Consider the following 14,733-nt stretch of genomic DNA (forward strand, 5'->3'; position numbering starts at 1 on the left):
TTCATGAACATGGAAATATCATGCAAATCCACACATTGGTTTGGTAACTCTATCTGCAGCCTGAGAGTCAGAGAGAGACACGGGGAAGACAGTTGCACTGAAGGATCGACTGGAAGCTCCAAAATACACAAAACTCAATGAAATGTATGTAAATTTAACAATCGGTAACTCTTTTTCTCATGTGTTCAGTTCAACTCATTCAAACACCATCAAGTTCAAGGCAGGTTACGACTGTCCAGACATAGGAGGGGACAGAAACATGATTTGGCCTTTTGACCCACAAACAAACAGACACACACACACAAACAGACACACACACACACACACGTCCTCACAGGTGAGCTGTGTTGTGTTACTGGAAGAGACAGACTAAGAATAGAGGAACGAAGGCTGACACACACATGCAGGATTTCACACCAGACTGACGGCCCTGCAGGTTTCTGTCTGAACCGATTGGCTCTAGTTATTCTTCTTCACAATATTGACACACACACACACACACACACACACACACACACACACACACACACACACACACACACACACACACACACACACACACACACACACAGACATAAAATGATGCCAACACAAACAGCATATAAACAGAGCACCCTGTCTGTATGTTTGCCGCAGTGCATTATGGGAGTGGGTGTGGTAATTGAGGCCTGGGGCAGTAAATATGACACTCTGTGGGAGGAGTCGGACAATGTGTGTGTTTGCGTGTGCGTACGTGTGTGTGTGTGTGTATGTTTAAAGCGAAGAAGTTTTGTCGTGCATGAACGTCTCTTCAGGGACTCTAGGAAAAGAAAGTTCATTTATACTTATTTAAACTAGAAATGCTTCATTGAAATGTATCAAACAATCACTCAGAACACACAAGATGAAAAACACAATCCTCCACACACACAGACACACACACACACACACGTGCACACACGCACAAACACACACGCGGTCGATTGCAAGAACAGCAGCAGAAGCAGAGGGAACCAATTAGTGGTCTGGCTTTGATGATGTCACTGACAAATCACGCACTAATGGCATAGCTTCCGTTCAAAGGGAAACATAACACCACACACTGCACAGCGCACACATACACACTAACACACTAACACAGACACACACTCACTAACACAGACACACACTTGAAGTTGGACAGAGGAGAAGAGTTAAAGCTGATGAATACATTTGAGGGTAATAGAGGCGTCGGATAGGAAATCATTTTAGAGCTTGTGTGTGTGTGTGTGTGAGAGAGAGAGAGAGAGAGAGAGAGAGAGAGAGAGAGAGAAAGAGAGAGAGAGAGAGAGAGAGAGAGAGAGAGAGAGAGAGAGAGAGAGAAAGAGAGAGCGAGAGAGAGATATCACTGCCGTCAACGTTTTGAAGAATTTGAATCTACATTGATAAAGAATGAAGAAATTTCTCTCTCTGCCTTTTTGCTGAAACCCAGGAACCTCAAGTAGAAAAGGATACACACACACACACACACACACACACACACACACACACACAGACACACACACACACACACACACACACACACACACACACACGCACAGATGAACTATTTCGCTGACAGTCATTTGAAGGAGGTATCAGTCGTGTTGACTTTTTGACGCCATGTTTAAACACTGACTGAACATCAGAACTTGCTAATGACTGTAAACCAGAACAACACTGAACAATCCGGTTCTAGTATTGATTGGATTGAACTTTCTCAGGTGGTTGAATAGATGAATCAAGATTTTTATTAACTTCAGGTTTAAAGTATTAAAAACCGTATGGATAGTGCACGAGGTGTTTGATCCGACCTGTAGAGTAAAGTTTGTTCTAGGTGTGGAGCTGCACGTCTGCAAAGGTACAATAAAATATTTACCCAGTTTCCAGCTGTGTCCATATTTGCCAATTCTCTTACTCTACTTATTTCCTCCACCAGGACAATAAAGGAATCTAATCATATGATGTGGAGAGCAAATAGAAACTAAGTAGAAACTAAAAGCTGGGAATTGACGCATTAATTTGAAGGCAACAGAAACAGAAATACTTTATGGTTATCAAGTAATTATATTAACAGTAGATTGAATTACTTAGATTTTCTGTGGGCTGAAGCTTTAGTTTTTGTTTTGTTTTTAAATTAGTGTTTGTTCTCAGACATAAATCAGCATTTTTTATTGGATGACGGATTTCAAAAGTTCATATGAAAAATACGTACTGGTTGTGCAAAGACTTTTATCCTCAAAAGGCCGAACAAATAAAAAGTGAGTGTGTAAGTTTTGTTCTTGCAGATTATCGTTTATTGATCGGATTCTCTCTGGTTAATTGGATAGAAGAAAACTGATGATATTGATGTCTGATAAATGTTGTAAATTCCGACCTATGAGAATGAATGAAGCTCTGCACACGTGTGTGTCTGTTCTCGGTTCTGCGTTTGAACTTCCCCCCCCCCCCACAGTCCACCCTCCTCCATCATAAAGTTGAAAGACCGTCATCTGCTTCACATTCACTCCTCCTCCACGTGACCACTAATGTCTCTTTGTCTCTTTCTGCCTCTTTTCACTCGTTTCTCTCTCTGCTCACTCTTGTTTACTGTTCATATGTTTGTGTGTAGACTTGCATACGTCAGTGTGGCGCCAGCGTCTCATCGGCATGCAGGGGCAGTGCTGCAGACACACTCACTGTGCACACACACACACACACACAGATACGCATAGAGACTACCTTCCAAACCTGATTCCTGCGGGTTACCAGTATTATTATTATTATTATTAATCTCACTGTCCAAAGTCACATCCTCAGATATGACTTTTCCAGCAACAGACGATCTGTAACGGAGACAGTTTCCAAACCACATCTCGACGTGTTTTCCTGACTGAAAAAACAGTTTGTGCCCAGAACAGTCGCCTCGGCTAAGTTCCCTTCACTTCGACACTTAAGTGAAAACGTAATGGGAGCATAATGAAGATCAGCAGTCGCTGCTCCTGAGCTGCTGACATGTTAATCAGTTGAACATGTTTCACCAGTAGCGCTCCACACTCAAGTTCTCTTCACTTTACTTGGATCTATTTTCAAAAAGCTGTGGCGCATTAGGCGCAGCATCAGCGGTTAACATCTGAAGAGAGTGAGAATGACCAGTATCAGTTTTTTCCTGCAGGACACAGGAGGAGTGAAAAGCCTTTTATCAGGAAGCACAACAAACATTTGACAGATTCAGATTGAAATGGTGCAGTAACTTAAGGGAGAAATGAACGTGCACAACTGCAATTTGAAACTCCGAGGTGTGACCGTCTGCGTGGATGGTAAAAACTTTACGGACGATAGTGCGAGCATGCAGCTATAAAATCCAGAAACTGATTCAAACACCAGGTCAGAGATCTCGTATGTTGTTATGTAGCGGGACAAATAAGAATAAAGCGGGCCGCCACAGTTCCGATAATGACGGGGAAACACCAGTTTGATTTGGAGAAAAATTAAACGTACACTAAATTGACCTTTATGCATGAAATGCTATTTTAGACAGAAACAGCCATTTTATCACTAAGTTAAAAGCCACCAGAGCCCATTGAGGTAAACAGTAGTTTTACTTCACAGAACAAAGAGCTGCTGGTCTCACTGCCTCAATCGCTCAGTTTGTTTGTGTTATTGTGGTAACATGAGGTTCTTTGACCTCAATAAAGGGTCGTCGCAGACACACACAACAACACAAACTGCAGTCTGTTGAATCTAAGGCCGTCGATGCTACAACTCATGTCCAGTACAGGGTTAATGCTTGCTATCAAGTTAGCAGCTAGCACTAAAATTAACCTCCACCACAGCTGGCTCCCATTAGCACTGTGCTTCTACTCTCCCCCCCATCTCCCCACACACACACACACACACACACACACACACACACACACACACAGTATATTTAGCCGCCAAGTTCAACCTGGCTGCGCTACCCTTTTGGTTTGGCACCGTCTGTGTTTGGAAAACGAAGGCGGGAGAGAGGGACGGATGGAGGGGGGCGCCGAGCGGACGAGGGAGGAGGCGATCGACGGAGGGAGCAGGGGGATGCACGGTGGGAACGAGGATGCATGCAGAAAAACACAAGGAGTGGAAAGAGGGAAGAAGGGAGGGATGGAGGAGAGAGACGTGCAGCATGGACGTGCATATAAAATGCCACAAGAAAAATAAACAGAGGAAGGAGCAGGGGAATCTGAGAGAGAGAAAACATGTGGGGGAAAGTAATAAAAATAAAGAAAGACGGGGCCAGAGCTGCAGTTTGGGTCTGAAGCACAGCTCGTGAGCTACTGTCTCATCCTCCTCTGCCCCTCTTCAGTTTATCTTTCAGTCTTTGTCTTTTAATCAGATTTCCCTCCACTGTTACTGGGAACGACAACTGGTCATTCGATGGTTTTCTGGTCTTGCAGAAAGGAAATTGACGAAAACGCGGGAAAAAAGAAGCCAAGCATTTCAAAAGGGGAAAAAGTATTAAACAGTTTTAGGTGATATGGAATATTTTGCCAAACAATAAAAAGCTGTATTGTGTTGCGAAAGCTCGAACTTTCCCCCATGCATCAGAGATCTGTGTGTGTGTGTCTGTGTGTGTGTGTGTGTGTGTGTGTGTGTGTGTGTGTGTGTGTGTGTGTGTGTGTGTGTGTGTGTGTGTGTGTGTGTGTGTGTGTGTGTGTGTGTGTGCAGTAATTAAGAGAAGAAGTTGCAACGTACACAAGATTTCTACCCTGGTCTGACAGTTGTATTCTGCAGGGAGGTCCAGAGGTGGCAGTGGCAGAGTGTGTGTGTGTGTGTGTGTGTGTGTGTGTGTGTGTTAAAAATATACACTAAACAAACAATTAAAGCCTCTGCCGCTGAGTGAAGTTGTCTCAACATCTTTTTACAGTGCAGTGCACTCGTGAAAACACATCCTGCACTCGCCTGTCATGTTTCATACAAGAGGGACATGAAAGAATATCACAAAGAAGAACGAGAGAAACATTAAACTTGTGTCTCGTGTTTGGAGGAGGATGAAAAAAACACAAGTTACTGTGAGGAGCATGACTTTTGTTTTTCAGTTCAATAGATGATTGTGGATGAAAAGAGCACATGACAGAGATGTTTATAAGAATCCTCAGATGTGTGTGTGTGTGTGTGTGTGTGTGTGTGTGTGTGTGTGTGTGTGTGTGTGTGTGTGTGTAACTGCTAGCCTCATTAAAACTAGCATCAAGGTGACAAAGAAGATGATGTTGTCGAAAATACTCACACGCGCATTCTTTTTGTCTTTGTCTGACACCTATAAACACACACACAGACACACACCTTTACCAACTATCAGAGCACTTGTGTTAAATAATTAACAGTGTGTGAGATTAGTCCGTCAGCCTTGGGCCACGGAGGTCTATTGATTCTCCCAGAATGCATTTTTAATGAGCTGCCAGCCGGCATTCATTTCAGCTGGCCAGTGTCCGTGGAGGGCCTTCTGACACACACACACACATACACCCACACATACACCCACCCACACACACACACACACACACACACACACACACACAGACCCACACTCACACACACACTTAGCACCAGGGGAGACAATTAACATACACATAAACACAGCAGCAGCTCCACTGTATTGTGGATGTCACTGTGACAACAGCAGCAAACTAACATCCTCTGAGCTCTTTACGTTGTTTCACTTTGACTTGAAATGTTTTTCCTTATTGATCCGTTGTGCGACAGGACGCTCGGCAATGATTTGACCAGTGTGACCGGCTCAGCGTGTGCTGCTGTACGAAGGGGATCAAGATGAATTGTTCCCTTTACTTTGACTTTGTGGACGTTAACATGGCCCCACATCAATCTGCCTTCTGTCGAGAGCCGTGAGCTCTAATGAGACGCACATGATGGACTCACACGTGTGATCAGGAGAATGAGGCTTAACATTGTCACTCTTAAACTCACACAAAGTGTTTTTTTGTCTTTGTGTTGGACTCATTTTCATTTCATGAAATGAAAGAGGAACAGAAAGCAAAAGAGTAGGAGGAAACGGACTTGTTTCTGCAAATTCTATTTTCTGTCAAACATCGAGTTGGGATGAACCAAGGTCACATGACTGACTAAAGAGGCGTTTTGGGGATTTTAATCACAATATCTCTTTTCACCTTCCATCTGCTGCAACTCGGACTGTGTGACCTTTGCAACAGGTGAAGGGGAAATGGAGAGACATGTGTGTGTACGTCACGTGTGTGTGTGTGTGTGTGTGTGTGTGTGTGTGTGTGTGTGTGTGTGTGTGTCTTTGAGAGGGTGCGTGGATGTTTTGCACTCGTCCTACCTTTCCTGTCTCTCTTTCAAAGTCAACATATTCCCTCGTAGGAACCTGTCGCTGATCTCCATGCACGTTGGCTGGAAAGAACTGGAGAGAGAGGTTGGTGCCTGTAGCTACAAAGGCCTGGAGAGAGAGAGGGGGGGGGGGGGAGAGAGGGGGAGTCAGTTATGAGTGACAAGCTTAAAATTAAAAAAACTTAAAGCTGCCTCAAGTGATATTTTTCCCCACATTACCACTAGGGGGCAGAAAGATTCCAAAACAAACACAAGCGTGACACGAGATTGTTTGTGGAAACTGTTGTGACTCAAAAAAATAATACGTACAATCAAACAGACAGAAAATACATGTATCGCCCCCCTGGTGGCTGGCTGCAGTATAGCTCACAAACGTCACCTGGGCAACGGCAGATAATAAAATGTTGAAAAAATATTTCCGGAAGCTGGTTTCTGTCATTTAAGTTAGTTCCTATCACACTGATGATTGTTCATTTTTTCTGGTACGTTTGATTTTAATTAGTTGCTTTAAAAACAGGGGGAAACATCACGATTGACAGCTGAGACTGACTCACGATTGGTCAAGCCCACGAATCTGCGGGACCCTGATATGTCGGCTTCACGCCGCAATCGCTACTGTGGACACTCTGGCTCTAAATGACGTCACCAGCACAAGATGGCAGCACCCACACCGAATACTTTGGCTTCATAAAGGTCTAATGAAGGATCATAGTGGTTTTGGGAGTTTGACTCAAACTTCACTAAAAGTCAAGTTGCTTCGATCTGGGAAATTCCTTTTAGAAATGTTCTGTCTCGCGAGGTCGTCCATCTTTATGGAGATAATATAGTGAACTGCTGGAGAGACACTTTAAAATATTTTAGTTTAGTTGCAGCAGAGGTTTAAGAAAAAACGTTTTCAGATGGTTGTTGCAAACCTAACTGAATGTTTGAATAATTAAATATCATATTTGGGTCTGGAAGGGTTTAAATTTGCCAAAGTTTACATAAATGTCTCCTTTCCCCCCCTTCCCCCCCCCCCAGAGTTTCTTCTCGGTCTAACCGCTCTCTTCTTAAAACAAAAGCTCAGAGTGAACTCCTGCCCGTCTCCCGTCACACACATGTAATCACATCATAATGTAGCTTTTACTCGTTTTCTGATTTCTGTAAAATGACTCTCTCAAGATAAACACACACACACACACACACACACACACACACACACACACACACACACACACACACACGTCCGTGCACGCACACATACAGAAACATAAATAAAATTAAAATCAATAGAATGCATTTCTCTATTGCAGTCAGAAAGCAATGAATTACAGAGAGACAGAAAATCAAGTTAGAAATGGCTGTTTTTCTAATGCATGTGTGTCTTTCTGTGTGTGTCTTTGTGTGCGTGTGTGTGTGTGTGTGTGTGTGTGTGTGTGTGTGTGTGTGTGTGTGTGTCTTTGTGTGCGTGTGTGTGCTGTGTTGTCTTTGCTGGGACAGATCAATACTAAGGGCATTAGGGCTGCGACTGAAGCTAGAAGCATATGAATTATGCACCCTGTCAAATCTGTTCCTCATCAGAGAGAGAGAGAGCATGAAAGGGAAACACTGGATGAAGGAGAGAGCAACACCGAGCAGAAGAAGAAGAAGAAGAAGAAGAAGAGAGGAATAAAGGAAAGCTGAAAATTATTAAGTGTGTACATGGACACACAAAGAAGAAACGTCTCACACACCCATGCACACACACACACACACTGAAACGAGAGCTCAGAGAACACCCGAGTCATCGTTTCTGCTGTATTTGAAGTATTGGATTACAACCATCTGATACCAATTTGCTGCCTACTACTGCTGGAAAAGAAAGAGAGGGAAGGAGAGTCTGAGGGAGGAGAGAGAGAGAGAGAGAGAGAGAGAGAGAGAGAGAGAGAGAGAGAGAGAGAGAGAGAGAGAGAGATGGAGGGAAACACAGAGACAAAGGAGGAGGAAGAAAAAGTGAGTGAAGCAGAGAGAAACGAAAAAGAGGAAGAGGGACCAGGGGAAAGAACGGCAAAGACGACATGATGAATGTAAAGAAAGTAGAGAGAGAGAGGACATGGAAGTGAGATGAAGAGAAGACGAAGGAGAAGAGAGCAAAGGAAATGAAATAAAAGTAAAAAGAGAGACAGAGACAAAGAGAGAGAGAGAGAGAGAGAGAGAGAGAGAGAGAGAGAGAGAGAGAGAGAGAGAGAGAGAGAGAGAGAGAGAGAGACGCAGCGCAGCATGAAAATCAATAGTAGTTTAGAAAGTGACTCATCTCTAATGAGCTGAGCAGAAGGAAATTTATTTTTGAATTATCGTCTCATTTATCAAATCGAACCTGAACATTTTAGAGTCGCCCTGTGATTCCAGCCACAAACGTGTGTGTGTGTGTGTGTGTGTGTGTGTGTGTGTGTGTGTGTGTGTGTGATGTTTTCTGATTCCTAGAAACTGGCGAATACTTTCATTTTACATGATAAAGTACAAACACGACATCTTAAAAATATAATGCAGAGGATAAGACATGTAGTTCAAGGTTTATATATTTAATACATATATTATTTATTCTAAAACAAGACATATCCCATGTAATATATAAACATGCAACATGTTCAGTATAAAGACGTAAAGTCTATCCATTTACTTTGTTAATAAATCTCTTAAAACACAATTGAAGGCAAAACAATGTAAAGACAACTATTTACACAGTGTTTCTGCTTTAATTTGCAGTGATGGAAAATAAATATCTTCACAGTAATAAGCGTTTAAAGACTCTTTAACAGCTCTTTAATTTATTTACTTAACCAGTTTCTCCTTCTCTTTAACCTGCACATCTGCTATTACTACATGCAAGAAATGACAGCAGCCTAAATCTACAGTTGTATGATTCAAAATGTGTTAGTCATCTTTAATCCTTAATCTGATAACAAGTTTTGTCTATGGGGCAAGAAAGATGTCCTGTTTTATTTTATTGCATATAAAAAATACATGCTAATTAGTGTCTGCATTGTTTTTTTCCCCACAATAAAAATTCAATTCACTACTTTGAATTCACACTCACTCCATCGGCCTCATAAAAAAACCCAGAAATCACTAAATGTGCAAATATTTTTCATTTCAAAAGTTGAACTTCCCGACATCATTGAAACTCGAATCTCCTCCAAACTGGCTGTGATGTCAGATTCGAGGTGAGCACAGAGAAACTCTCAGGCTTCACCAACTGAATGTGGAAACATCCCGTTAGTGTCGAACCCTGCACGTGTCCGGGTGACACATTACCAAACAGAAAACTCCTTTGATTGAAGGACGACTTCAGATAAATTCAGCGTTCACTCGATAATCCGACCACAGTTCACTGCCTGTTTGTTTCCGTGTCACTCTGTCTCGTCTATAAAAGCAGAAGTGAACCTTGAGAGCAGCGTGTTCGCGTCTCATTGTGTCTGATACTTGTTCGCGCCGGCCATGAAAATAGCAGGAGGTCTTTCGGCGGCGTCTGGCCGATGGTTAAATCAGCGACATGATGTCACAGCTGCCGTCAAACCATTAAAATCTCCATTCTCACAGCAGAGGGAGGCTTATAAATACAGTGAGGACAGACAGACAGATGGACGCAGACAGACAGGCAGACAGACACACACACACACACGCATCATGTCTCACTAAAAGATGGTAAATCTAGATATGGCCTCCCCCCCCCCCAGCGATGATGACAGCATGTTTGTGAAAAATACCTCGCGGGTGACTAAGACGGCAGGAGTTGCCATGTGTTTGTGTGCGTCGGTGCCAGCAGCCCGGAGGCCTCTCGGCCGGGCCTCACCCTGTGTCGAGGACACGATTTAGGAAGTTTCAAACAAACACCGTGAGCCCACAGTAATTACACGATGATAATATGAATGTGTACGGACTCGCTTTAAAGTTATAAACTGCTCATCGCAAACACTGCACCCAGCGCTTGTTCGTTTTTTGTGTGTTTTTTTTGCAATAACAAAACAAACAAAAACAAAAAAAAGTTCAAACAGGTTCAGCTGCACTTGGGGAGGAGGTCAGGGAACACACACACACACACACACACACACACACACACACACACACACACACACACACGTCATAAAAACCTATATTGATCATATACAATACAGTTTGATGTACTGTTATACAGAAAATCAAACAAACTTAAGTGAAAGAACATTTGTAAGAATCAGCTTCACCTCCAATAAAGATCCCCCCCAATGAAAAAGTGCTTATTTTCAGTCACAAAATATGAATCACCGTCCAGATCTGCACCAAAGTTCACCGGTTCATAGATATTAGCCCTCCACACTGATTTATTTATATGTTTTATAAAGAGCTCTACTTCTTTATCTGCTCCAAGGACGTCGTGTTTTCATGGAAAGAACACATGAAACTAAAGTGCGGATCCGAATCAGGAGGCAGATACAGGATCTTTTTCACCTTCTGTAACATTGTAATAAAGTGCGTTTTCCAAAATTTTCATTGTTTCCTCATTAGAGGGATATTTAGGGGACTGATAATTGGTGCTCGGCAAAATAAAGATCCGGATCCGGTGACTTTAAATGTGGTTTGATGAGGGGACTGTTGGTGGAACTATGTGCTGGTCAGAGTGACTTTAGTTAGCTGAGAAAAACAACATGTTAAAGAAAAAGAAAGAAATGATCCAGAGCCGCATTAAAAGATAATAAGTCCTTATCTGACCCGTCCAGCAGGTTTCAAATAAATCAGTTCTGCAGTTTCTGTATAATCCTGCTGACAGATGAAAAGATCACCTCACTGCAGGAGCTAATAACAAACACAGCTTTAAGTACATTTTGCTGATATCATCTAAGTACCTCAGAGAAATTCCTGAATATATATTTAACACCATCGTGTTTTTATTGGACATAAAAAAACTCAGTATAATTTCTTCACATCCACCTCGAGCTCGGACGAGCGGCTGCGTTTGAAAAAAAACAACCCGTGGCTGCACACGAGTGTGGTTTGGAACCGGAGGGAGACGATTCAGCTGCGTGACAACAAACTATCTCCTGCTGCAACATGGCTGCTCCCTCATATGTGGGTTGACACGACGTGTGGCCACAGACCTCAGCTCTGAGTCAACACCGAAGCATCTCACGGCCAAAATTTAAATCTGGCTGCAAAATAACGATTATTTTAATTAGTAGGCGGCGTTTGGTGGTTGTTCCCTCGATTATTAATCAGTCAATCAAGTGTCTGATAAATCACGTATGGCAAAGACTGATCAGCATCAAGGTTCAGTATTTTTAATGCTGAGGAAAAGTAGGGTGTTGACAGTTGATAGTATTTATTGCAGGGGTGTTGTTTTGTGTTATTGGTTCTGTTCACGTCGTAGAAATCCTTTGTTTGCCGAATGCATCTGCGTCATGTTACTAAAATTAGACAATGACGCGCGGAATTTACCTCAGGTGAACAAACTTAGGCCCCAAATTACAGCTCTGACAGAGTTTGTTGTCACCACAGACGGTTTCACACGTGTTAATGTGTGTTACTGCAAAACAAAGGGGTGGTGATGACGACGGCTGCTGCACAATCTACAGGGAAGAAGTGATGAGTCTGTGAGTGAAGTTAAGCCTGGTGGGTCTGCATGTCTGATAACACGTCTACTTCCTGCTGCCGACACACACACGCACACACAGACACACACACATACACAGACACACACTGTACTGCTGCACAAACTGAGCCGATTGCTCTGTTCTCATGATACGAGCTCATATGTCTGTTAAAATGAAAACAACCTTGAGATTCATACTCGACACTGAGGAGGATTTTAAAGTTTCTTTCATTATCTTCCTTCATTGTGATGTTTCATCTCACAAAACACGTGTCTGTACTACAACCTAGTAAAATACTCCTAATACACATATATTGACCGATTTATATATTTAAAAAATTGGTGATTATTCCTAAAATGTCGTATCAAACCCTTATGACTAAGAAATGTAATAATATTTTCTAGTTTAACCTTAAACAAAACACAAATACCACCGATTATGTAGAAATTGAATTAAGAAAATAAAACACTTTTTTTTCAACGTGAAATGTAAATATATAGTCACATCTTTTCTGAATTGTTTATTCGAAAAAATAAAATGTTTTCACATCAGCAAACATAATCACAGATACCGATTCGTCCGTGAAAAACCTCGTATCGGACGATTTTTATCGCCCAACTGATAAATCGATAAATCTGAACCATTCGTAAAATTTTCAATTCTATTTCACTCGTATAGCATCAAATCACAACCTGCATTATCTCAATGGTCTTGACATAGTAAGGTCGAGAGTTTAGAAAAGCAGAGAGAAGCCAAACAGTTCCCACGACTACAGGAGAGACTACAGACGTGTGAAGTCTGTCTGAGTCAGTGTGCACATCCTCATAACCACACACATGCACACAATGTCTGTACTTCTGTCTTTGTGCAGAGTAGCATCAGTGATCAGCGTTGCACCCCCCACCCCTTCTCTTTGGAAACTTCAAAAAGACAAAGAAGAGTGGACTCACTATTTCTGACCGTCCGTCCCTGCAGGCGTTCTGGAAGCGAGCTTGTCTCTCCTCGTGGGGCCTGTCTCTGAACCCAGTGTATTTAATCTACATGGAAAAGACATGAAGAAGAAAAAGACTTTAACACACAGTTGTGTAGAGAGAGTGAACAACGTGTGTTTGTGGTGTGAGGCTGTTTGACAGTGATGTGGATGCTGTGGTGTGTAATTTGAAGATGAGCCACAAGAATTTTCCTGTTTCAGGCCAAAGGCATCATTGTGCTTTTAGTGCTTTTAGTGGAAACTCATTTAAAATACACACAACAGCAAAGTAGTGACAGCAACACATTGGCTTTTAGAAAAATATTAATAATTAAACAAAGAATCAGGATGAAAGGTGTGTGTCTCATCAGGGGATCATCAAATCAAACTATCACTTTTATTGATTTTTAGGTTTTTATTTATCTGTTAGAATAAAAGTAGATGAAGTGAATTCTTAGAAAACACGAGACATAAGAAGCATGTTGCTCTGCTTCTTCTCTCTATATTTCCGCAGTGTGTGTGTGTGTGTGTCTGTGTGAGTGAATGGAGCCAGTGTGTTGCAGACAGACTCACCTCACACTCCCTGCTCAACTTGCGGAAAAACTCCTCGTTCTCAAACTTGCTCCTCTGGTCCGGAACTACCCGCGGCATCTTCTCCAGCCTGGTTCGGTCTTCACCTCCCGTTCCTCTCTGGCCTGTTTGCTCGTGTCTCTAAAAAAAACGATCCGGTGACAAGAAGAAGTTGAACTTTTCCGTGCGTCCTCCGCTCACTCAGCCTCCTCTCTCACTCAACTCTCTTCCGTGTCTGAGCGTGTGTGTGTGTGTGTCTGTCAGTGTGTGTCTGTCAGTGTGTGTGTGTTCCCTGTGTGGAGCAATGTGCTGCTGCTGCTGCTTCTCTGTGTGATTATCACCGCTGATCTTTATTGTGATGATCTGATCCTTGGCTGCGGCTCCTGTGCGCTCCGGGTCGCCTCTGGCTCCAAATGGCTCAGATTAAGTAACCCACTGCGATAGATGAGGCTCAATTTGTGTGTGTCTGTGTGTGTGTGTGTCTGTGTATTTCTCTCCTCCCTCTCTCTCTCCCTCTCTCCCTCTCTCTCTCTCTTCCTTGACGCGCGTGTGATCTCAAAGCAAGTGGCCAGAAACGAGCGCGCGCTCCGCCTGCGTCCTACCTGCAACTTTCAAGTCCTCGTGGAACGAGACTGCGCGTAAAAGTCTGGAGCACAAAGGATCGCGGTGGTAGAAAGTGGCTGCATCTCCCAACGAGGGAGGCTTTAATGACGAAGCCATGAATCGTGCGTATTTGGCACAGAGGTTGTTCAATGAGGAAATATGATCATTTATGTTTGTAAATACGCGTGGTTCCGTAAAACAAACAAGGAAATAGTTTAAAAAGTAAACAAGTCATAGGATAAAAGGCACAAACAATAACAACACAACATAAAGGTTAACAACCTCTTAAATGTTTGTTTTTATTTTGTATGTATCTTTTTAAAAAAAAAATTGTAATCTTTTGAATCACTCTCAAAAGTCTCTTTGATCTGTTTCTTCGTTCCGCGCAATGGCTTTGATGAAAAGTAAAAATTTCGGCACTTTGGAGAAGCACTTGAAGGCATCAACAGTCTACTTCCTGGCTCCGTCGAGTCGCTCTTGTGACTGTACACCCAAAATACCGCCCCCCCGCCTCCTCCTATTCCTCACCCTCCTCCCCCTCCCCTCCCCCATTCACAATAATAATACTACTACACGCACACACGCACGTTACTCGGCGCCGCCACTGCGCACGCGTCAAAGTGTGGAACCGCAGGAACTTTATAGGTTCCTTATGTGAGGAGGAGGAGGAGGAGGAGAGGCATAGATGAA

General features: G+C 42.8%; 1 protein-coding gene across 7 annotated transcripts in view; it reads right to left on the reverse strand.

Moving 5' to 3' along the window:
- cbfb (core-binding factor subunit beta) overlaps window positions 1–13,996 on the reverse strand; it is a 27,747-nt gene extending 13,751 nt beyond the window's left edge. For 2 of the 7 annotated variants that reach the window (XM_034587452.1, XM_034587450.1), the window contains exons 1-4: window positions 13,444–13,996; window positions 12,851–12,937; window positions 6,308–6,424; window positions 5,240–5,269 (exon numbers count right to left, since the gene is read on the reverse strand). In XM_034587452.1, coding sequence (XP_034443343.1) covers window positions 5,240–5,269; window positions 6,308–6,424; window positions 12,851–12,937; window positions 13,444–13,521 — 312 coding nt within the window. In that variant the 5' untranslated portion in view covers window positions 13,522–13,996. The remainder of the gene's footprint in view (window positions 1–5,239; window positions 5,270–6,307; window positions 6,425–12,850; window positions 12,938–13,443) is intronic. The other 5 variants (XM_034587451.1, XM_034587456.1, XM_034587455.1 and 2 more) reach the window with 5 other exon arrangements.
- Window positions 13,997–14,733: the final 737 nt, after the last annotated feature.

This window comes from Hippoglossus hippoglossus, chromosome 6, assembly GCF_009819705.1.
Source record: "Hippoglossus hippoglossus isolate fHipHip1 chromosome 6, fHipHip1.pri, whole genome shotgun sequence".
Taxonomy (NCBI): Eukaryota; Metazoa; Chordata; class Actinopteri; order Pleuronectiformes; family Pleuronectidae; genus Hippoglossus; species Hippoglossus hippoglossus.